Source organism: Tenrec ecaudatus, chromosome 1 (assembly GCF_050624435.1).
Source record: "Tenrec ecaudatus isolate mTenEca1 chromosome 1, mTenEca1.hap1, whole genome shotgun sequence".
In the NCBI taxonomy this organism is placed as follows: Eukaryota; Metazoa; Chordata; class Mammalia; order Afrosoricida; family Tenrecidae; genus Tenrec; species Tenrec ecaudatus.
Window position 1 is genome coordinate 45,244,485 of NC_134530.1, and position 25,521 is coordinate 45,270,005.

The window sequence follows — 25,521 nt, forward strand, 5'->3', positions numbered from 1 at the left end:
ATCCATTGTGGCGTATTGGTTACCAATTGGGCTGCTAAACACAAAACTAGCAGTTTGAAACCACCAGCTAACTACCAGCTACTTTGTGGGAGAAAGACGGGGCTTTCTACTCCCATTTATTCTCCAAAACCAGCAGGGGCAGTTCTGCTCTGTCCTGTAGGGTCGCCATGAGTCATAGTGGACTCAGTGACAGTGAGTTTTGTTTTTTTTCCAGTTTAATGTGCTGCTTGTTTTGACAGATAACTTTGATTTGGTTGAGAGGTTAAATTCTTTAACCTTTATTGCTGTATTAGTGTGCGTGGAAAAAGGAGAGTTGAAAGGTTAGAGAGTCAAAGGTTGAAAGTTGAAAGGTTAGAGAGCCAAAATAGTTTTTAAGAATGGGAGAGTTGTAGTTTTCTGTCGGTTATTCATAACTACTAATGAGTTGTGTGTGTGTGTTTTGTTTGATTTTTCATTCAATCAACTCACTTTGTGTGACTGTGTTAAGTGCTAGAAATTCAGTAGTGAGTGAGATGTTAGCAGTTTAGGAATACAGAAATGTTAGGCACATAGATTTCAGTCAGTTTGATTAAGTGTTGTGAAGGTGCTATAGGAACATGCATCTATGATTTTTTTTTTGTTTAATAAGGTGACAGCCTAGACAAACTGTAACTCCTTTAAAGTTCTAATTGAAATTTCAATTTATTTTAAAATCTAGGTACATGGGGTGGTATTTCCTTTCTAAAAAAAGTATGATAAATCAAAAACATTTGTCAATTCAGCATTAGTTTTCACATGTACAATTCAGGGCCTACATGAGGTTCATTATGTGCAGTTTCACTTCTGTCCTTTTCTGTAGTAATATACCACAATTTAACAGAAAACCAGTGTCTCCTAAACATTGATACTCCACCTTCTGGAACAGTAATAAACTCTGCTCCGTATTTGCTTTCTTATATAAGTGGGGTCATACAATATTTGCCCTTTTGATTTAAAACTATTTTATATTATGAAACGTAGATTTTTTACTGCTTCATACCATAAATATTGAATCAGTAATTATACAGCCAGTGCAAATCAGCCCGAGACTAGGTAGAAATCACTGTAGATGTTTTTTCAGTTTCTCATGCTGTTCATGTATGAGGGGGCTTCAAATAGTGTGTGGGAAAAGTCCATTGCCTTTTAATTCCAATTTTTTTTCCATGTTTAGGTGTGATAATGCTCAAGGTTGTATAAACTTCAAACTTTTTGAAGCTCCCTCAATACAGGAAGGTAGTGGTGGCAATCTGCCTATAGATTATAGCCCAAGAACAAAGCTCTAAGGCTGGCACATTAACTGTTCTTCAGAGCAGCATTCTTTGTGTGCAGTCTATTACATATAAAGGTATATACATGTTTGCGTGTGTGCACGTACAATTGAAGGAACGGTTTCACAAAGTAATGCATGGCTATTTTAGTCTTTTGTTTAAAAACATTATGCTGCTTGTTATATCACCTAGGCCTTTTCTTTTAAACACTCAAGTTGAAATAACCTGGGGTTAGAAACTTAGAAAATTGGCTTCAGCAAGTCACTGATTCTCTTCTTTTAGGTTTCTTCATCTATATCCCCTGTGGTGCTCTGAATCCGTGAACCTGTTGCTAATTGAGATAAACATGTAGATTAATATTGCTTAAAGAATTAAAACCAGTATCTTTAATCTTTTGTAGGTCAACATCGAGTTTGAAATTAAAAGTGGATACAATACTATTTCAGCAATGCAGACAATAAAGTGTGTTGTTGTAGGTGATGGTGCCGTTGGTAAAACATGTCTCCTGATATCCTACACAACAAACAAATTTCCATCCGAATATGTACCAACTGTAAGTATAAAGGCTCTCAGCCTTTGTGAAATGTATTATGATTTGCTGTTCTTTTGAAAACTCTTCGTTGTGTCCTGAAAATTTGTTTCCTTCTTTTCCATCTCTAGAATAGATGTGACATATTAAATGCTGATGGGAAGACCAAATGAGTTGTGAGATGACATCTAGGACATTATACTAAAAAGAGCAAAAGATAACTTAAGGATTTTGACTTCTCATGTATACATTTTAAGCACCTGAAAAATGAGTGGCAAACCAGCAAGGGTGACACCAGGATTTGCAAGAAGTGCCAGAGGGCAAAGCCCTAGTAGACAACCTTTTAAAGAGTAGTAGTATTAGTTTGAAGAAATATGCCCTACATTTTGAAATGAGGTGACTTGGTATTTTTTTTTTTTTGCTGCCAATGTGTGATTAGTGCTTGGAAAGGTTGGAGATCCTTGAGATGTTTTGCAGGAGTTTGTAACTTGAGGGAAGCTAGTATGTCTGGAACCTTGAGGAACTATTTGCGTAGAGGTAATACTTATTTCCTTAGAAGTAATTTCCTTCGATTTTATACTTATTCCTTAGAAGTTAAGGAGTTCTTTTCAGTATTTGGGAACTGGTTCTTGGTGTTAGAAATGACACAAGAGTGCATGTGATACACACAGTTTTGCAAGACCAGTGGTATTCCTGGGAAATAACTTTTTCAACAGTATAGATGGCATTTATACACATGGACTTTGCCAGATGGAATACACAAGTAGGGATTACATTGTGGAAAGAGATGATAAAATTCAGTATTAAACAGAACAAGGTCGGGGACTGACTGTGCAGTGGACCATCAATTGTTGATAAGTCAGTGAGAACCGAAACACAGCCTTGAGTATATATCACCCTTAGATGTAGAGACGAGACCACCTCAAGAATTGAGGTGTGAGGTGATCTCAAGGACATGATACATTAAAAGAGCAAAAGACCATTAAAAAAAGAGAAAAGATCAAAATGGGCGTTAGGACAGGTTCAGCAACTGCTCTTGTACGAAGAATAGCTAAAGTGAGCAGATGAACTGATAGGAATAAGAGCGCTGAATAGAAGATTTCAGAGGGCAGCTCAAGAAGACAAAATGTGAGATAGAATGAAATGTACTGTTAGAAAACCAAAAAGGAAGAACATGCTTAGCATTTCTTAAATTGAAAATTTCCTGAAGGGAAATTTAAACCTCAAGTTGCATTAATGAAGAATTGTGAACAATGGGCAAGATAGTGCAATGTAAAAGAAATGAAGGGAATTAAGAAAGAATACAGAATCATTCGACCACGTCAGTAGGCAGCTTATGATCATGAGCCAATGCTGGGAGGGAAGAAGTCTAACTTGCACTGAATGAATTTGTGACAGTGCTCCAGGACTTGAGAGAATACTAGTGGAGATGCTTCAATAAATGGAAACATTCTGAGGTGCTCATTTTGGTCTATGTCAAGAAATTTTGAATTCAGTTACCTGGCCAATCAACTGAAAGAGATCCATATTTATGAAAGTTAGTCTAACAGAATTAGGAAATAATTAAACATCAGTGGAACTTGGTGGCAATGTCAAGTAAGCATTTGACTGCTAACTAGGTTTGGCAGTTCAAAGTTAGTGGTTCATTGGGAGATAGATGAAGCTGTATGCTCTTATTTAAGATTTACAAAGCTTTGGAAACCCAAGTAGGGTTACTATGTGTAAGAATTGACTCAATGGCAGTGTTTTTTTTTATTTTGTTTTACTGCTACTATCAAATGCAAGTAAAGTTTTGCTGAAGGTAATACAGCAATGGATATACATGGAACTGCCAGAAATTCATACCAGATTCAAAGAAGTACATGGAACGAGGGATATTATTAATGATGTCAGATGGATATTGGCCGAAAGTAGAGAGTATCAGAAAGATGTTTACTTTTTTATTGACTATCCAAAACTATAGACTGGATTGTAATACATTAAAGCAAACATTTCAAAGAAAGGGAGTTTCAGAACATTTAATTGTGCTCACATGGAACCTATTCATAGACAGTTAAACAGAACAAGAGTTCTGTGCAATTTAAAATCAGGAAATATGTGTGTCATGGGTGTGTTCTTTCATCATATTTACTCAGTCTGTATGCGGATCGAACAGTCTGAGAAGCTAGACTATACGAGGAAGAAGGCTACATCTGAACTGGAGGAAGACTCATGAAAAGTCTGCGATATGCAGATGATAACAAATGTGCTTGCTAAAAGCGAAGAAGATTTGAAGCACTTACTGTTGAAGATCAAAGACTACAGGCTTCAATATGGATTTCAAAAACGAAATCCTCACACACAGCTGGAGCAATAAAAAACATGATAAATGGAGAAAAGATGGAAGCTGTCAAAGATTTCATTTTATTGGTTCCACAATCAGTGCCAAATGGAAGCAGCTATCAAGAAATCAAATGGCATATTGCACTGGTACATCTGCTACATAAGACCTCTTAAAAGTATTAAAAAGCCAAAATGTCACTTTGAAGACTAAGGTGCTCCTGACCTAAGCATTGTCAGTTGGCCCATATGCATGTGGAAGCTGGATAATGAAGGAAGACCTAAGAGGAAACCATGCTTTGGAATTATGGTATTGGTGAAGAAACTTGAACACGTCTTATCAGAAGGACAAACACCTGCCTTTTATTAAGTACAGCTTTTTTGAAGTGAGGATGGTAAAATTTTAACTTCCTTATTTTGGACCTGTTGTCAGGAGAGATTAGTCCCTAGAAAAGGACATTGTGTTTGATAGAGAAGGGTCAGCCAAAATGAGGAAGATGGCCTGACAGAATGAATGACTGCAAGGATGAGCTCAAATACAGCCAGGATTGCTGAGGGTGGCACAGGAATGAGTATTTTGTGGCTTATTGTCCGAGTTGAAACTTTGAGTTGAAACAGACAGACACTTGACAAGCACCTAACAGCTACAACAACAACCAGCAACAGTGGAGCTCCACTTGTGTGGTTTTTCGGCTGGAGAGAAGACCCGTTTTGTTTGGATAACAGTATACTTCCCAAGGAGAGGGATGGGTGCTATTCCACAGTTACGTTTTATCAATTCCTTAAGGAGCCCTGCTGTGAGTCAACACTGACTTGATGGCAGTGAGTTTTTAGGACCCCTACTAGTACTGTAGGGTAAGTGTTGCACTGTTTACCTCAAGGTTGGCAGTTCAAACCCACCACCCACTCCTCTGGAGCAAGATGAGGCTATCTGCTCTGTTTTTTAAAAAGAAGGTAGAGGAAATAAGGGAATTATAAAAAATAATATGAGTTATTTAGAGGATAGGATCACTTGCTTATAACGAATGTGTTTGGGATCTGCTGTTTGTTCCAGGTTGGTAGACTGACCCAGTGTTATAATTATGTTAAATGCAGATATTCATTCAGTAGCGAGAGGGTCAAGTTGGGGCTGACCTGGCATGGCAGCAGCCACTTGTGTTAAGTGAGCTATTTTTAGGGGTTATAAGGAAATGGTGTGATTAACATGGGAATAATGTTCTTTGCAAGTGAAAAAGAATATACTTGAGTTAGGTTAAGCTTCAGATAGAATTATTAGGATGGTGAATATAGGGTTAAGCCCGTAGAAGTGATGTTCCTTCAGAATTAGCACCCTATATATGGAAGCCCTGGTGGCACAGTGGATTAAGCACTGGGTTGCTAACTGCATGGGCGGCTGTTCAAACCTAGCTGTTCTTCCAAAGAAAGATGAGGCTATCTGTCTCTAAAGATTTATAGTTTCAGAAACTATGATGTTACCTACTATGTTTTATAGGATCACTATGAGTTGGAATCAACTGCACCAGGTTTAAAAACAAAGTTTTTCTAAGGAGCTCTGGTGGTGCACTGGCTAGCGTGCTGGGCAGCTAACTGAAAGGGTGGCAATTTGAATCTACCAGCTGCTCACTGAGAGGGAGAAATATACGGCAATCTGTTTCCATAATGATTGTAGCCGGGAAATGCTGTGGGAATAGTTCTCCTCTCACTCACTCACTGCCAGGCAGTCCGTTCTGCCTCCAAGTGAGCCTGTACATTTGTCTCTGTGGCTTTCCAACACTAACTCTCTATGGCAGGAGTCAGCCTTGTCTTTGGCCTGCAGAGCCTGCAGAGTGGCTGGTGGCTTCAAACAGCCGATGGTGGTTTGCAACCCATCACGTAACCACTATGCTGTCAGGGCTCCATGGTTCTCCTGTGCCCCTCAGCATTCTTTTGAGTTGGAATGGATTTGATGTTCATGATTTATTTTTTACCCCTTGCAAGGCTCAACATCACCTAACAGCAGCAGCAACAAAATAACAAGGTGAATTTCTAGGAAAGGAATAGGGAGTTGAGGGATTTGTAGAACAAAACATTTAAAAATAAGCCTAATCATATAAATGAATGAATGGGGTAGGACAGTGTACTTAGGTCTTTTTAAGGATTGTTAAAATGTGCTATAAAATGCTTTTAGTGCCTATATGAATTGGATTTGCCATTTCTAGGAACTAGAAATTTAGAACTAGAAGTGGTTATTATGTCTTCTCATACGGATGAGGGAGGGAATTCAGGCGCAGTTGAACAGACTTATATGTCTTAAGTAGTGAATTACTAGCTTACATAGACATTGGAATGGTAACCAGCTTTTCTGATTCTTGATCCAGTCAGTATTTCTGAAAAGTGTAGTAATGGGCAATTATTTTCAGTCCTTTAATTGTAACAAAATAACGTGTGGTTTTCAAACTTAACTAAACATTCTTGTTACCAAGAAGTGAATTCTTTTGACCACCACCTTCTTCACGTTTAAACCGACTGCCGAATAACTCACTCAAACTGGGAACTATCAGGGTTGGAAGGAAAATGTAGTAATCCTTCTCCTTGTTTGAGAGCTTTTAAATTGTAAATTAATTAAAAGAGAACCAAGAATTAGCATTGGAGAATTTTCTGTTTTTGCAGATTTGGCACCATTACTTCCCATTTTTACAGGTACCTAGAATGGCCAATATTATGTTCTGGGGAAAAATTAAACCCAAAATTAAAATATATTTTCTAGATACCCCTTTATTAAGCCCTAAATAGGACAAAGACAAGACAAAGACAAGTCAGATTTGACAAAAATAAACCATCAATGTGAGGCCATACTGTTGTCTGAAAGAATCACAGCTATGCGGCTTATTATATAGAACATGGAAGACTAATGAGATTGTCACACAATCATTGGTGGCAGATCACTTCATGGCTGTTACAGGCTGAGCCTGTGAATTTGGACCATTTACAGGATTGGCTTTAGGGCCCTCTAACTACTTTGGTTAAGATGACTCTTGACCATGCTGCGTTGACGCTCCTCTCTCCATTCATTAAGGACACACTTGGGCAAGTCCTTGGTCAAGAGGGCTCCGCCCAAAGAAGTCATATCGACCCACTATCTTTTTTTAAATCATTTTATCATTTAATCATTTTTATCACAATCTATACATACATCCATTGTGTCAAGCACATATGTACATTTGTTGCCATCATCATTCTCAAAACATTTGCCTTCTACTTGAGCCCTTAATATTGGCTCCTCATTTCCCCCCTTCCCTCCCTATTCCCCCTCCTTCATGAACCCTTCATAATTCATAAATTTTTATAATTTTGTCATATGTCAGACGTCTCCCCCTCCCTCTTCTCTGCCGTCCATCCCCCAGGGAGGAGGCCATACGTAGATTCTTGTAATAGGTTCCCCCTTTCCACCCCACCCTCCCTCTACCCTCCAGGCATCGCCACTCTCACCACTGGTCCTGAAGGGGTCATCTGTCCTGGATTCCCTGTGTTTCCATTTGCTATCTGTACTAGTGTACATCTTCTGGTCTAGTCAGATTTGTAAGGTAGAATTGGGATCATGATATTGGGGAGGAGGAAGCATTTAAGAACTAGAGGAAAGTTGAATGTTTAATCGTTGCTACCCTGCACCCTGACTGGCTCATCTCCTCCCCACAACCCTTCAGTAAGGAGATGTCCAGTTGCCTACTGATGGGCTTTGAGTCTCCACTCTGCACCTCAATTACAGTGATATAATTTTTTGTTCTGTGATGCTTGATACCTGATTCCTTTAACAGCTGTGTCGACCCACTTTCAAGCGCGTACTACCTGAGGGCAAAGCTTTTTACATTTCTGGGTAAATGTGTGTGTGTGTGGGCGTGCGTGGGTGTGTGTGTGTTAGGGAAGCAAGTACAGAGCTGAATTTATGTTAGACTCAGAATGGAGTGGGTCCCTCCTGTCAAACGCGGCCTCCAGCAAGCCTAGTGCTTAGAATTTAATGGGTTATTTATAAATAGTCAAAAAAGGCATCTTAGATCATGTGATACAACTTTGTATCCAGTACATGAATTTTGTTAATGAAGTTCACAACAAATAATCAGCTAGACCCTTTTTTGGATACCTTCCTTGAGTACCATGAAAGACCCTTTATTTCTCTCTTATGGGGTTGTTTGTAAAAAGATTCTTCTTGCCTTGGCCCCTGAAAGGAATAAGATACACGAGCATTGCTCTAGGACACAGGTTCCCAAACTTATTTGGCCTTCTGTCACCTTTTTAGAAAAAAGCTCCTTAGCAGCCCCCTAGCAATTAAAAAGCTTTTGTACTCCAGCCCATAATCCAGGGTAAAGTGTAGGTACCTCCTTTTGAAGTCCCTGCTATTGCTCTAGCCCCTCCCCAGCCCCAAATCACTCACTTTGGAAGACATTGTTCTAGGAGATGTTAAGTTTTGATGAAAAGGAACTGTTGGATTAAATTCTTAGAAATCAAATTGAACACTGAGGTATATTGTTGCAAAAGTTTTCAATTTGAGCAGTGTCAATTTATATAGCTAGAGTACTGTGCTGTGATAGTTGGGTCCTACTCTGTGTCTTTATCCAGACTGCTGGCGTAGGGCAGACATCCAAGGACCATTCCCTGCCGCTTTTTCAGAACTACCCTTTATACTCGAATATAAGCCGACCCAAATATAAGCCAAGGTACCTAATTATTACCTGGGAAAACAGAAAAACTGATTGACTCGAGTATAAGCCTAGGGTGGGAAATGCAGGATGTGAATTAACAGAGACCAGAGGGGAGAGACGGAGCGTAGCCACAGACACATCCTTACCAGTTCAGCTGCTGGCATAAGTGAATCACTATGGGTGCTTCACTATGGGTGCTTCTGGGAATTGGGGCCATCCACATCATAGGATGGCTCTGATTGGTTAGATGTGAATAAACAAACATTCAAAGCCCTGCAGTGTCCGCGCCTGGGGCTTTGAACAGTTGGAGGAAGACAATCACCCGCAAGATGTTACACCTCGCTGGGGTACCACTGATCTGTGTATAAGCCGAACCCCAGTTTTTCAGCACATTTTTTGTGCTGAAAAACTCGGCTTATATACGAGTGTAGATGGTACTTAGCTCTTTCAAGGTCTTGATTGGCAAGTTTGATTATATAGGCATACCTTGGAGATACTGCAAATTCAGTTCCAGTACACTGCAATAAAATGAGTATTACAGTAAAGTGTGAGTCATGTCAAGAGTTTGGTTACCCAGGGTGAATAAGAGTTATACTTACACTGTACTGTAATCTAGCCAAGAATGCAAGAGCATTTTGGAAAAGTTGGAAATATTGTGAGAATTACCAACACGTTACACAGACATAGAGGGAGCCCAGGATGTAAGAAAAATGGCACTGATAGACTTGCTCAGTGCAGAGTTGCCACAGACGTTCACTTGGTAAGAAATGCAGCATCTCTGAAGCACAGTCAAGAGAAGAATAAGAAAATGAGGTATGCTATTTAAGGGAGATGAGCTAAGAGAGAAGGAGGATTAATGGTTGGGAAGGAGAAACGGTGCCTTAGTTTGGGAACTTCCCTGTCCAATTTGACCATGCCCCTCTCTGCACACTAACAGTATTGTATTTGCGTTTTTAGGTTTTTGACAACTATGCAGTCACAGTCATGATTGGTGGAGAGCCATATACTCTCGGACTTTTTGATACTGCAGGTGAAAATTTAAAATATTTTATAATAATGTTTTGGGTTATAACAGTTGTCTGCCTTTTAGGGGATGTTTTGGGACACTACCATACTAGCAAATCACTTGTTGTTAGTAGTTAGTTGGATTAAATGCCATCGCAGTTGATGCTTGACTAAGGAACAATCCCAAATCTGAGCTGGGTAGCTGCCAATTGATAATTCTCACAGTTGGACTGTAGCCAGTTGAGATTTCCAGTATCCTCGGTGGATGCTATGGAAGAAGGTAAGGGTGAGTGCAAAGTTCAATTAACTAAACGCAATAAAAGCTCATGTTTGAACCTTGCAAGAGAGTTGGGGATTGTGAGAGATCAACATAATCTTTAGAACACATCTCTTGATTATATTTTCACTGTCCCCTGTGCATTTTTTGAGATTACCTAAATCTATCCAAAATTGTAAGTACATAAAACCATATGTACTATCATTACTCTCTGAAATTTAAAGATGTATTTGGTATATGCTTTGTATAATATATGTACTATATGTAGAGCTGACTTTCTAAATTACAAGAACACATTTTTTCCCTCAAAGTTATTTCCTTTGTATTTTAGCAGTGGCTGTGGATTTTAATACCTGTTATCTTTCTCAGCTCCATTAGCCAAATGAAAATTTCAGAAAGATATTATTTTAATATGTAGGAATTGTAAAATTTTTGCTTTTTGTGAGTTGCCTTGTCACTCTGTCAGATGATACACTCCTTTTTATGGCGTGTGATGGGGGTACCCCCTTCAACCCTCCCCAAACAGAATATTTTTTCAAAACATGCATTTATATATTTTTACAAAACAACCTTATCAACCTTCAAAGTACTCTCCATTACACTTAATACATTTGTCAAATCTGTGACTCCATTCTTGGAAACATTTTTCAAACTTAAGTTGATTGGATACCTGACAACACCTCCCTCGTTTTTTTCTTCATCGCTTCTATTTTATCAAATCACTGTCCTTTCATGTCCCTCTTCATTCTCTCAAACAAAAAGAAGTGGCACAGCGAGGTCAGGTGAGGTCACACTGAGGATGACTGTGTGAGCGGGTGCATTGTCGTGCATTTTTAATAAATGAAATGCAGGTGCATTTCTAATTGTTTCATAGTTCTGTAGCATTAAATGTTATAGGGTAATGTTATATTAGAGAAATTTAGGATATAGAAAAAATAATGACCCTTAATCCCTTGATGAGTGAAGAATTTTTCTGTTATATGTGTGCCCCTGGAAGAAATCATTTTTGCTGAGAAAAGACAATTTATGGCCACCTGGGGCTTTACAGTTTATTTCCAAATTTCCAAGCTTATTTTTATGTAGGCCTTCACATTTTTTACATCAACACTTTATATTTTTAGCTTTCTAACCTCACCTTCCTTATGCCCCTTTGCAGTCACTTCCCTCTCGGGACCTCTGGCTTCAAGTGGTTACAGGATTGCTTTCTGTCATCATAGTTTCACCATTTTTTTTTCCTCTGCCGCCGCCGCCCCGACCGACGGAGCACATGCACCCGCCTGGTTTCACCTTTTGTAGAACTCCACGTACATGAGGTTATATCATATGTAGTCTTTTGTTCTTTTTTCACAGAATTAAAAAACCCAGCTCTTTTTGTGAATTGAGTGCAGGTTTACAGAGCTGATCATGTTTACATTCAACAATTTATTATACTCATTTCATTTCATTCATTGTAATACCCTCAACATGCTATCACTTCCTCCTTTTCTTGTTTTCATTCCACCTATGCCCCTAACTTTGTCCTCAGTTAAACTCTGCCTTTTTAATAATTCACATAATGGTTTGAGATTCAATGGTTTCTTTTTATTTCTGAGAAGAGTTCTGTGAATGTAGCAAATTTATGTACCCATTTATGAATTCATGGATGTTTGGTTTCCAATTTTGCCTATTATGGATAGTGGTGTTAGTATTCTCTTCAATAAATAACAAACCTTTAAATTTAATTTCACAACTTGTATAAATTTTGTGCTCAAATAATGAATTTTAGGAAGTGGTGCTATACTGGTTTCCAAAGTGGTAGTACCATTTTCACAGTCTCAGATTGAATGTTGGAAAGGGCTGGAGAATTACTGTCAAGCTGGTGACCTGTGGGGTGTCTGGGGGTTAACTCTAGCTCCTTCTACTTTCCGGTTAACCCTCTGGTCCTGTGTCCTTAATCTGCTCCAGACCTGCCTTGAGTTTGATCTGCTGGGATTCTCTGGAGGAGAGCTGAACCCTCGCCATGCTCGCTACCCATGAGGATTCCGAGAAAATGGACAGGGACCCTTAGACCCTGTACTTTCTTTTTTCTCCCCCTTAAAAACTCCACTTCCCAGACTGTAGGGGAGGACTTCCTTTCCAGCACATAGATATGTCATCAATATTTATTTATTCTACCAAGCCATTTATATATCTTATTACTTGTCGAACTGTGTTCCTCCCTGACATACAAAGTTCCCAAACCAGGAAGCTTGGGATATAATTCTGAGGCTGGACCCCTAAAGTGCACTGCAAAGTATGGGGACTCCATAAATAGAAGCTAAAGTAATGACCATTTCTCAGTGTGGATGTCAGAGTAGTAATAAACTTTTAGGATCCTAGACAGTAGGTACTCACTGAAGTAGGAGCTCGAACCTTGTCGTTATGTACTCTGTTATGCACCTAATCTCAGCAGTTCCCAAGATTATGGTCCTTAGCTTTCTAGTTCATAGCTCAGCCCTTGGAGATGATTCGACAAGAAGTTTTCGTAGCTGTGCCCTGTCATATATCAGAGGGTTCCAAAAAGTTCACGAGTACTTGTCTTTGCTTCTTATGACATGCCTTAGTTCTGCAGACATAGTTTGGCCTGAGTGAAAGAGGGTTATTGTAATTTTTGCCTTGTGTCGCTCCTCATTGTTTTCTTAGTGTCCATTTACTTAAAGTTTCCTATATATGTATATTTTTCTTAATAGTATTTTAAATTTTATACCATTGACTAGATTAATGATGCTTATTGTTAGAATTACCAAATGTTTCATGGAGGTTATTTCTCAAGAAACTGACAATGCTGCCTATAAAGTAGACCAAGAATTTTTATATGTGTGTGTGTGTACACACAACACATGCCATTGAGCCGGTTCTGACCCATAACAACCTTATACACAACAAGACAAAACACAGCCTGGCCCTACACCATCCTCACAATTGTTCTTAAATTTGAGTCCATTGTTGCAGCCACTGTGTCAGTCCATCTTGTTGAGGGCCTTCTCCCCCTGCCCCCCACCACACCGTCCTCTACTTTACCAAACCTTCTCCAGAGACTGGTTTCTCCTGACAATATGTCCAAAGCATATAAGATGAGGTCTAGATCATTGTAATCTTAATTATGCTGAGTCAAACTTGATATTTGGCCAGCTAACCTCCCTCTAGACCCAACCTAATTGGTGCAAGGTTTTCTTTCTATTCCATGACAAAAACTCTTTCCCTGGCTTTTACAATATTCATGGAGGTCTTTTTAATACTCATTTTTTGTATTTTTATCTTTATATTACTATTTTTATCTTTACCACCTGATTTTGTTTCTGTTGTTTATTGTTTCTGTTGGGTTTACCAGTTTGTGAAGCACAGAAGGAGTGATGCCTAGAGATAATTACTAATGGAAGGACTTACAGAAAAGAAATGTAGGGGCAGGTAGGGGGCGATGGGGACCGTGAGGGGCTTTGTGGAGTAAACAAGGCAGGAGGGAACACTAGAACTGAATGTGATTACACAACTCATTTTAAAGGTGATTTAATCATGGGGGGTGGGGGAGGGAGAGTTCTGAAAATGTGATAATGATTGTACAATTCTTGACATAATTGCACGATTGAATTATGTGATGTGGATTATGTGCCAATAAAACTAGAAAAAATAAAAAGACCATCTATTTCACTATGGAGCAATTCTGGTCAGACTTCCATGAAAAATTTGTTTTTTTAGTAGCCCATGAACTTTGATGTTCTTCACCAGCACCATAATTCAAATGCATTGATACTTTGATCTTTATTCAGTGTCCAGTTATCACATGCATATGATGGCAATGGAGAATACTACGGTTTGGGTCAGGTGCACTTCAATCCTCAAAGTAACATTGGTCTTCAGTAATCTAAAGAGGTCTCAAGCAGCAGATTAACCTAATGTAATACGTTTTTGATCTTTTGGATCCTGCTTCCATGAGCATTGGTTGTGGCTTTAAGGAGGACAGAAATTCTCAATAACTTCAACTCTTTCTCCATTCATCATGTTGTTTCCTATTGTTCCAGTTGTGAAGGAGTATGGGTTTCTGTAGATTTTCTTCTATATCCTTCAGGTAAACAAGCTTGCACTTAATCATAAGCATTAATTTAAGAACAATGAGTTCTTACGATGTGGCCCTGCTCAGTACTTGCACTCATCAAGTGATTACTGAAGATAAGAATGCTATAGCAAAGTGGTGAAGAAATCATATGGTGCCTAGCTCTCAAAAAGAATGGCATCTAAAAAAAAACACAACAGCATCTGGGGTACAAAAAGTTTTCTTAAAACAAGGAGTCATCTAAGTGAGGTGTCAGCTCAGTCTACATGGAAGAAGCATATACCAGCCTGTGTGATTAAAGGATTATTGATAATAAAATTATTGATGGATGGGAAGGTTTGTGTTAGTCCAGGTAGACTAGAGAAACAAATCCAGAGCGACTCATATGTTTATAAGAAAGAGCTTTATATACAAGAGCAATTGAATATTGGGAAAGCATCCCAATCCAGCTCAGATCAAGTCCATAAGTCCGATATAGCCCATATGTCCAATACCAATCTATCAATTCCTCTTCAGACCCAAGAAAACACATGCAATAACCCCGAATGCAGGAAGATCACAGCCCAGTGGGTGGAAGGCCTTGCGGTTCTAGTGGGAGTAGAGGCATCTCAGCGCTGACAGGGGTCTCCATGTGGCTGCTTCAGCTCCAGGGCTCTAGTGTAGCTCTGTGTGTCATCTCAGCAAGCATGCCTCGCCAGGAGTCAGCCTGTGTGTCCTGCCTCCAACGAGCTCTTTAGCTCCTTAGTGGCTCTAAGTGAGATCATCAAGCTGTGACCTGATTGACAGGCTAAACCCCGCCCCTTCACTCTTAATACTCAAATTGATAATGATTATACAAATACCACAAGGTTTATTAAAGTTTAAAATCTGAGCACCCAGTTTGCCAAAGTCTATGGATGATAATTAAAGCCTCAAATTCATTTATAGAGGGGCACCCCCTCCCATTAAGCCTCCATTGAATTCATTTTATTCATTGACTAAAGATCTGATGAATAGTTTTGTCCTCAGATAGTGCACATTGGACAGTGGATTACTGCAGATATAGTTGTTAAAATTTAACATGTTACTATCTCCTTTTGACCCTGAATTCTCCAAGTTTGATGTTTTTCTGTGTTTTATTTTGTTGTTGGGATCTTTTTGATATACTTTTCTTTATATGGAATTCAGGATAGGTAAATCTATAGAGACAAAAACTAGATTGACTGTCTTAGGGTTATGGCATCTATAAGGAGCTCTGGTGGTGTAGTGGTTATGCATATAACTGTAATCTACAAGGTCAGTAGTTCTAAACCACCAGTTGCCCCGTGGAAGAAAAACTGGACCTTCTGCGCCTGTAAACATTTACAGCCTCAAAAACTCACTGGGCAGTTCTACCCTGTTCTACAGGCATGCTATGAGTCGGCATTGCCTGAGGGCAGTGGGCATTTATTATTAGGGTTATGGCAGGGGAGATTAGGGGGAAATAAATATGGATATAAAAATTAAAATTGAAAAATGGGTTGTAGTAATGAGTACAGAACTCTTTTAAATATATTTTCATCATTGAATTGTATGGTACATAGTTAATGTGCCAATAAAACTTTTAAAAAGTTCATGGAAAAGTGAAATTTAAAATATGCAATTTCCCCACAAATCCACTTTTATATATAAATAAATATATATGTGGCACATACAAACATCTATGTAGAAAAATTTACACCCTAATCTATGTAGGTTATGCATTGTAGGTTATGCCCTCCCACACCTATTTGATATGTATATCTACTGACATAGCCACTAAATTGTTCACTATTACTGTGGTTGTCCTGGAAGTGTAGTGGTTACTGTGCTGGTTGCGATCTGCGTGGTCAGTAGTTCAAAACCTACAGCAGCTGGGCTTTCTCTTCCCATAAACAGAGTCTTGTAAACCCATGGGGGCTCACGAAGAGCCAGCATGGACTTGATGGCAGTGAGTTTGGTTTTGGTCGTTGCACAGTTGTATATGGTAGAGTATTTACTGTGGTTGTAATTTATGAACATGGTGCCTGGTGCCTCTTAGTGCCTTTCTTTGCCTTGGCCACATGTGCTGCCTGTATTCACATTTTCTTCATCAGAAACTGCCATATGTTTACTAGAATTAGTGAGTCTCCCTCTTCTCCTCTCACCCCTAGTATCCATGAAACAATGTTTCTCTCTGTATAATCCTATTCTTGAGTCTTTATAATAGTGATGTCATAAGTATTTACCCTTTTGTGATTGACTTATCTCACCCACCACAGGAGTAGTCTCCAGATTCAGCTGTGTGGTGAGACGCTTTATGGTATCAGCATTCTTCTGTACTGTTTTGTACTATCTAGTGTGTATTTAAAAACTCACTGCCATTCAGTTGATTTTAACTCACAGTGACGCTCCAGAATAGATAGAGTAGGAATGCCTTATGGGTTTCTGAGGCTGTAAATCTTTAACCCTGTGAAAGGAATGTTCAAACTCCCCCCCCCCCCCAGGTGTGGCAACCCACAGGTTGAGAACCACTGTTCTGAGGTGTGTGTGCACCTTCCTCGTGTTAGTGTTCCTCTTAGAGACATGTTTATTATTAGGTGAAAATTGAGCCACTGTGTTCATGTCTCAGTATGAAAGGTGACTAGGTGCCAGTCTTGGGTTGGACCAGTCTCTCTGACCAGTTCTTCTTATCTAAGGGTTGTTGAAATGGAAGTTGGTGTGCACCATTAGTTCATTGAACTCATTGTTTCTATGCTCCTTGCTTTCCTCTAGACAGAGACCAATAGCTGTACCTTAGAGGGTTGCTCAGCAGTTTTTAAGACCCTCCTTGCTACTTGCCAGAGTAAGATGTAGAAGTGCATTATGCCTTTGACCTGGTGTCCGCTCCACACTATAGTACTGAACTCCTAGTACTAGCTGTCCCTCAGAATGTTTGGTTGTGTCTCAGATTTTCATAACTCTTGCTTCTGTGTGTTCTACATCCATGGGTATATTTACAGCCTAGGTACTTAGACCTATATAAGTATGTTCATGGTGTTTACTCCCATTGTTTAAAATAATTTTTTCAGCAACAGTATTTTTATTACATTACTGCTGAGCTGAAAATTGACAGAAAAATTGAAGAGTAAAAATTGGTAGTACAATAAAAGTTGAGAGCTGGAACCTATATGGAAGGCAGAAACCTGTCAGCAAAGAAAAGCATACATATTTTCCACTAACAGAGTACTAGGAAAGTAGTTAAGACTGCCCTCTGCTAAAGACAGGAAACTTGGAAAACCAAAGGCAGTTCCATGAAGTGTTGGCTGTCACTGGTTTCACTTAAAAGCAAATGACTGAAAACCAAAACAAATAAACAAACAAACAAAAACCCCACCCCAAATCATGGTTACTCTAAGTGCTTGATATATTAAATTGAATTAACTAAGTAAGACTATTGCCTAGATTTTATATTACAAAGCTGTACTTTTTATTAGATATTGTTTTTGTCTGAGTTCTGTTAAGCTCTGTGCTTAGTTTGATGACTTATGATCTTAATACTGCGAGGGCACAAAGACTTATAACTGACTTCTCTCCATTTTCCTTCACTAGGGCAAGAGGATTATGACAGATTACGGCCGCTGAGTTATCCACAAACAGATGTATTTCTAGTCTGTTTTTCAGTGGTCTCTCCATCCTCATTTGAAAATGTGAAAGAAAAGGTGAGTTGGTCAAATAGTCTTCCCTGAAAAAGGTTGTTCCAGCACTTCTGTTGACCTGTTATAAATTGATTTTTAGGATTGTAGATTAAATTTTTTAAAATACCTTTTCTTTAGTGGGTACCTGAGATAACACACCACTGTCCAAAGACTCCTTTCTTGCTTGTTGGAACCCAAATTGATCTCAGAGATGACCCCTCTACTATTGAGAAACTTGCCAAGAACAAACAGAAGCCCATCACCCCAGAGACTGCCGAAAAGCTGGCCCGTGACCTGAAGGCTGTCAAGTACGTGGAGTGTTCTGCACTCACACAGGTGAGGACTGTTTGCAATGCCATCTGTTTGCTTAACATGGGATAGATTCGTAATGCTTAGGGCACCAGCGTTATGCCCAGCAGTGGTCAGGAGGTCTTGAAAAAAGCTGCCCGCAAAGAATATGATCAGCTTCACAATGTCTGTTATTTTGCTTCAGGTTCTCTGTATTTACAGAAAAATTATTAGTCTAAGTTAAACTCTTGTGTTCACAAGCTCCTGTGTTGTACTGATTGATTTTCAGTGTTCAGGGATTATGCTGAGAGAGAGAGAGAGAGAGAGAGAGAGAGAGAGAGAGAGAGAGAGAGAGAGAGAGAGAGAGAGAGAGAGAGAGAGAGAGAAACAGACCAGAGTAAATTTAATGAGAGAATGTGATTTAAAAAAAGTTTTTTTCCCACGTAAATATATTGTGATCTTACTAATTCTTAAAACTGATATTACCGTTTATAGAGTAATTCAGTTGGGTCAGGAAATTATTCATAATAGCTGAGACTTCATGTAAAAAAGTTGCCCCCCCCAAAAAAAGTTGCCTTTACTGTTTCTGCTATAATTATCAAGCATGCTTTGCATAGTGCTTGTATTCCTATGTGTTTGGAAGTGTTTTTTCCCCTGTATGGCTTTCTCTTCTGTCTAATTTGGAATGATTTAAATAGACTGTCTTTGTAAGTTTGATGGCAAACATCAAATTCTGAGGGTGGGAGAAACAGTAAGAGTATTTAGAGTGAGAGTTGTAACTGGCCTGTATGGTATAACTCACCTTCATGGTGTTATCAATGACCTTTTTTGAATATTGCTTTTGGGCCAGAGGAAAGAGTTCTGAAAGCAGTAGTCTATAACCTTTATATTATATTGGTACTTTATATAATATTGGTACTTTGAATAATGAGAAAACTTGCGTAAGTAAAATAGGGAAGGGTGGAGCTTTCTAATAATTATATTAACCCCACTCAGGTTCGTTATGCTTACTTTTCCAGGTAATGATTCTTAAAATTTTTGTTTCTTTACACCGTTAGTGTTTTGATTATATATACACTGAGGCGAATACTATTTATAATTACATATATTTATAAATGACATTCATAACTGCATTGTATATGCTAGGTATTTGGTATATAGAGCCTAGTCCGTAGTTTAAGAACTTTGAGCTTAGTGCACGCTTGACTTTCCAAAGAGAAACTTTTTCTTTAAGTTCTTACCTGGGTATTTCTCAGGATAATTTCAAGGCCTAGTATCACGTAATTTTATCACATTTTCCTAAGCCTGGATTGTCTTGGCAGATTAGTGCCATTATAAAGCAGATATTTTAAAAGTTTAGAAAGTTTACTTCTTTGCACATAAGCACTGATTTGAGCTTAAAAAAATTTCTAGTGCTTTTCCTTGGTGTTTTCAAGTTACCTTCAGAAAAGGGTGGGTGGTTTGTGTTAGGGGAGGAGTAGATGACTGTGGAGCGGTGGGTCACATTTGACCGGCTGTTGTGTACCATTCTCTAGATTGGGAATGCCTGGGGGAAATGGAGGCACATAGTCCAGGTGGACCCTTAAAGTCACTGTCAAAACTTATTTTAGATGCTTCCATATAAGATTTCTACAATGTGAATGGATTTATGTAGTAAGTTACTTTGCTGAGAATAGAATGGTCAGAGGGTTCTTCAGCAGATACATTTTTCTTACGAGATTTTTAAATTTTGAGAAGACAAAAGAAGAGAAGGTAGAACATGGGATCTGTGATGTGTTTGAGGTAGAATTTTCAGGACTCCGGATTCTGTTTGTTTACTCCTCTAAAATGGAACTCTATATCAACAGGTAAAACACACTCCAATAGTCAAGCAGGGATTAGTCTTATTTGATAGGTTATTTATTTTTCTTTGTCCATACTAAGTATGAGATAATTTGCTGCTTATTATATGATAGCCATAGGTTGTATTGATTTCCCCCTTTTATAAAACATATTTTCCTCTGTTCTATCCTTCCTTTTGTTATTTGACCACCGGAGTTTCTTCCTAGATGTGCACAAAAAATTTCAGAGGAACTTTTAACTTTTTCTACTTTATAAATGATAATAGGAAGAAGAAAACGTTTTGACCTGCTTTTAAACAAGGAATATTCACACCCACTCCTCACTTATTGACATGGTTGGGTTCCAAAGATCAGATCACTAGGAGAAAATTGGCACTGTGAAAATGGAAGATGATAACACCAGAACACAAATGCAAATGGAAGATGACCACATAATATCACAAAATGGAGAGAGGCTACATCATTATATAACTGCCAAACCACTGAGAATGAAGGCCCAGCCAAGTAGACACATAACTTTAACCAGCAGAGCCAGCTTTATTCTTCCTCTGAACCTCTGCCAAATGCACATTGCAGATGCACAAAATAGTTGGATAGTAGATTTTTTTTCAACTTGACATAAATGTGGTTGTCAGCTATAAAATGTGTATAAAAATACATAAATGTCAGATAATGAACTAGTTGATAAGTAGTTGAGTGTATTACTATTTATTTTGTGTCTAGTGGAATAAATAAGTAGGTACCAATTCTCTGAGATGCAGTGGTGGGAGTCGGGTGAGGGCATGGGATTGGACCTAGGCGGTTTGGGACTGGCATTTGTTACTAGAACTGTATCCTGGCCTTTTTGGGAAATTTTTTGCTTGGCATGAAATTAATCTAAGGAACACTTGAAATTTCTCTGGGTAGTAAACCTGTGGCTTCAGATCTAGGTGAGTCTAGGTGAGTCTGTAGACCTGGGCCTAAGGTACCACTTCTACTGAGTCCCACTGTCTCGTTGGAGGTTCTGCCTGTGGTGTAAGTGTATTTCTGCATCGTAACCCCTGTAGCTTTGAGGCTAGGCTTTGTTTTCACTCCATGCTTTATGCTCTAATATTCATGCAGACATGGGGAAGCACTGGATTGCTTGCTGAGACTCATTCTAGGACCCATTCTTTGTTTTCTTATGACTTGGGTGGTGGTTATTTGCTCAATAACATCACTGAATAACTGAAGTGTATGCTCTTCTAGAGTCTGTTCTTTAAACTCCACCCCCTCCTCCACACACACACTCCCTGTTGATACGCTTGACTAATTAACACTTTTTCTAAATGCCTGAACCTTTTTGTTCTGAGAACCCAGTTTATTTTGAAAATCCTGATTTGATCCCACCCAGATAGGTCATTGAAGCTAGAAACCTACAGCATGCCTGTTAGTCTGCCATTGTGTCCTTCAGTTATTCCAGGCTGAATTCACACAAGCTTGAAATTGTAATAGATTTATTCCCAAAATGTGTATTATTAGTAGAAACACCAGGGAATTCCACAAGACTTAATTACCCAGATGCACCACTTACCAAATATTTTATGTTGGCGTTATTTTCTTAAAATGCCGTGATATTAAATGTCACTGTGCTGCTCTCTTAAAGGTCAACATACTACATTATCATAAAAATGGTATCTTGCTCAGTCGACCTTTTTTGATGCAGGACGTTTTCTGTTCAGTTTTCACTTTCCCAATAATTGGTTTAAATTCCAGCTTCCTGGAATGGACCTTTCTTGACTCTCATTGCTTCTGTGAATTCAGCCCATTTGATCTGGACTGCTATTTGTATCTGCTAGTCTTTCTAACCCTCTAACCTGGCTGCTATTCTCTCTCCTCCCCTCTGTCTTGTAGAGAGGTCTGAAGAATGTGTTTGATGAGGCTATCCTAGCTGCCCTCGAGCCTCCGGAAACTCAACCCAAAAGGAAGTGCTGTATATTCTAAAGTGTTTTCTCCTTCCCCTCTTTGCTGCTGCTTCCTGTCCCACCACTGTAGAAAGATCGTTTCAAAGCAAAGGAATAAAACCATCCTGTTTGAAAGCCTCTGCGTCTTTTTACTCACCACCTTAGAGCAACCTCTGTATTAGATTTTGTTTGGGGGGGATGTCAAGAATGCTATATGCTATAACTTAGAGAATATTTTTTGTGTTCAGTAGTCAAATTTGGACTTGTTTTACTTTCTGCTGCTTGAGTTGCCTGATGCTTAGAGCTTTTTGGTTTGGATTTTTATTGAAAAAGGGACCATGGTCTGGCATTAAGAATTTCCTCTAGGAGAAAGTAAGAAGAGTTTTAAACCCTTCGAGATCTTAGTTCTTGATGGAGAAAATGATACAAGCACCATTTTACTCTTATGATTGATTGTTAATTTTAATTGCATGACAAACCTTCATGGAAAAAAAAGTGACCTGCTAGTAGAGCTGTAATGGAGAAGGGAAGATTCGCTTCGGTTTTCCTTCATGCAGTGAAACTTTGTGTTGCTATTGCTTTGGCTGTCTGTGCTGTAGTAAGAGTATTTGTCAGTCTGGGGTTGGGGAGGTATTGATGTATATGCTACTGCTTTAAGAGATCATTTGTTACATTATCTTTTAAGCCTGACATCCATTTTAACAGTTGACTCAAGATTTGTTAATGTTGAGATGTAAAGCTGTTATCATGACATTTTCCTGCTTCTGATTTTATTGTTGTGAGGGAAACTTACAATTGTGGTGACCTTAAAATTTGAAATTAAAAGCAAAAACAATTATTTGTATAAATGCCTGATGCAGCCCTCTTCTTGTTCTGACTGGCTCTAGTTTTATGTTTGTACCAGGTACCCACATTTTTGCTTCCTCTTGGCTTGTGCCTGATAGATGGGATCAAGAGAGTTCAAAGTGCTTATCTTTGATACAGCCACCGTGATTGCTCTTGCCATCTTTGCCTGCGCCTTCCATATAATAAAGTTGCTACTTTTTGTGCTAGTCCCCTGGGTCCTGTTCCATATCCAGCTGTTTCATTTGAATGCAGAGCTGCTTCACTTGTTTTTATGTAAAATGTTTCAGCAGCACATTACCAAACTTACATCGAATGAGCAAGTGACACATGTGCTTGGTTGCTTCTTGTGACATACATTGGTCTGCAAAAAGTTTTCCTAAAGGACTACCGTCTCATTCATGAATATCTGCCCCTTTGCTCCTGAATTATTGGATCCTTCCAGGGCCCTGACTGGACCAAAGTTCGTGAAGTGAGATTACTGTGTTGAAATTCAGAGATGTTTGTAATGTTTCCTCCTTTGCCATCTTATGGAGATTTGTATGCTTTTATTTGAACTTGGACTTCACTGAAAATCAGACTGCCCATTTTTTTCTTTCTACCCCTTTTCAGAAAGGCCTAAAGAATGTATTTGACGAAGCAATATTGGCTGCCCTGGAGCCCCCAGAACCGAAGAAGAGCCGCAGGTGTGTGCTGCTATGAACATCTCTCCAGAGCCTTTCTGCACAGCTGATGTCGGCATCATACTAAAAGCAATGTTTAAATCAAACTAAAGATTAAAAATTAAAATTCGTTTTTGCAATAATGACAAATGCCCTGCACCTACCCACATGCATTTGTGTGAGACAAGGTCCCTATGTATGTAGGTGTGGCCCCCGCCCTCTCCCTGTACTAGTTAATTTTGAGTAATTGTATAGTGTCAGAAAAGTGATCAGTACTAGTTTTTGTTTTGTTGTTTCAAGGAGATTTTTTTTTTAAAAAAAAAAAGCAAGGCATGCTTGGTGATGACTCTGTAACAAACTAATTCGAATTTTTGAAGCTGCTCCCTGGTTCCACTCTGGAGAGTAATGAGTAATCTGGGACATCTAAGTGTTTTGTGTTGTTTTCCCTTTTATGGGGGTGGGTGGGGGGGGAGTGTGTGGGGAGCTCATTTTACTTAGTTTTATTTTTTAATTCATTAACCAGTGGATAGCCCCCGAGGGGAGAAAGACGGGATTGTAGTCACATTCCACTTAGAGATCAAGTTTAGAAACCATGTTCCCCACCTGGTGCTCTTAGGAAGGAGTATGGTAAATGCCTCATTCAATAACATACTCCTTTTTGAAAGTTGCCTTTCTCTCCACCCTAGAGTAGGTCCAGTATTTGATGAAACTCATGACAGTGGGTGGAGCCTCTCTTGCCCCTCCTCTTTTCTAGGATGCACTATATACTTGACTGTGACTTTCAAGGAAATTTGTTTGCCATTTGCTGAGTTTTTGGAAGTTAATTTCTAACTTCTTATACTGATAAACGAGAAAAGTATTGCACCTTTAAAAATAGACCAAATGAATTGAGTTCATAATTTAAAAAATTGTTTTCCTTGTCAGTCATTGTCTGATATGCTTAACTTAGATGTGCAGCTTAATAGGACATGATACTGTGTTCCTAGAACACAACCGAAGACCTGGTGTACAGAGGACGTATGAGGGGTGGTGCTAGCAGACAGATATCTATGGAATGATTCACATCCTCTTTCAAGTGATGGGGATGGAGGCCTGCTTCATTAAGAAGCTGGGGGTGGGGTGGGGGTGGGGAGAACATTTAACAACATGGGGACCAGTCAGGGGAATCCCCTTATTTCAGTTTTTACATGCGAGGAACCCTAGAGCAGCCAGTTGAGGCTCTCTAGTTTAATAAATACCATGGAACGAGTCTTAAGAAGACTCTACTTAAGTGTTAATAGGGATTTTATCAGCTTATTTTGGTGCAGTTTCCAATTTCTTAAAATGTTTAGGTTATCTTTTCTACCTTCCCCAAATTCTAATTCTTGTAGAATCATTAGTGTTGAACCATTGCTTTCTCATGTCTCAATTCTTTGTATATGCATTCTTTTCAGATGTATTAAACAAACAAACAAAAACCCTGTATAAGCCAGCCTGAGGGTTGTTCTTTTCCCTCCGCCTCTGACTTTTCAGGTATTTAGGAATGGGAACTTAACTTCTAACATCGATTTCTAACCATCTTGTAGATAAAATTTTGCAGCTTGGTTATTTCACCTACTCCTTGAAATATATATGTTTTCCCCAACATATTCAGGCTTGTGTTTTATCCCGAGTTTGGCGTGCCACCCAGAAACTCCTTCCTTCAAATACCCAGTGATTTCATAGCAGTTCTTAGTGAAGAAATGTGTAGGAACCTTATTGCTTATATTGCAAGAAATACCAACACACCTTTGATCAACAGATAAATTGGAAGATAGTCATTTCCCTCCTGACTTTTCTGCATTAGTGGTTCTCAAAATTAGCTTCTTATTGTGTCATGAAAATAGTAAAATTTTCAGGTCTTTCCAAAATGCATCCAAGTTTGAGAACTGCCACTCTGACGTTGCTAAACCAAACTGTCCATTAGATTCCTGATACATTGTTGTGAATCTGAACACAAGATAGGCTTTCTTAAGGAGGCAGCAATGATTCATTTGCCTTTGAATATTAAACGGATCGATAGGAGACTCTTAAAGACTGAGGACTGTTACTCTAGTCAAGGTGGTACTGGTCAGACTCCTCAAAGCCATGTTGGGCTTGGTTCCATGTACTGCCTGCTAGATTCAAGCTGGG

The 25,521-nt window shown here is 38.9% G+C and overlaps 1 protein-coding gene across 4 annotated transcripts in view; it reads left to right on the forward strand.

Moving 5' to 3' along the window:
* CDC42 (cell division cycle 42) overlaps positions 1–24,998 on the forward strand; it is a 50,186-nt gene extending 25,188 nt beyond the window's left edge. For 2 of the 4 annotated variants that reach the window (XM_075552016.1, XM_075552023.1), the window contains exons 2-6: positions 1,687–1,839; positions 9,768–9,840; positions 17,729–17,838; positions 17,953–18,150; positions 23,321–24,998. In XM_075552016.1, the coding sequence (XP_075408131.1) occupies positions 1,735–1,839; positions 9,768–9,840; positions 17,729–17,838; positions 17,953–18,150; positions 23,321–23,410 (576 nt within the window). In that variant the 5' untranslated portion in view covers positions 1,687–1,734 and the 3' untranslated portion in view covers positions 23,411–24,998. Of the gene's footprint in view, positions 1–1,686; positions 1,840–9,767; positions 9,841–17,728; positions 17,839–17,952; positions 18,151–20,209; positions 20,568–21,815; positions 22,094–23,320 lie in introns of those variants that run through there. The other 2 variants (XM_075552030.1, XM_075552038.1) reach the window with 2 other exon arrangements.
* Positions 24,999–25,521: the final 523 nt, after the last annotated feature.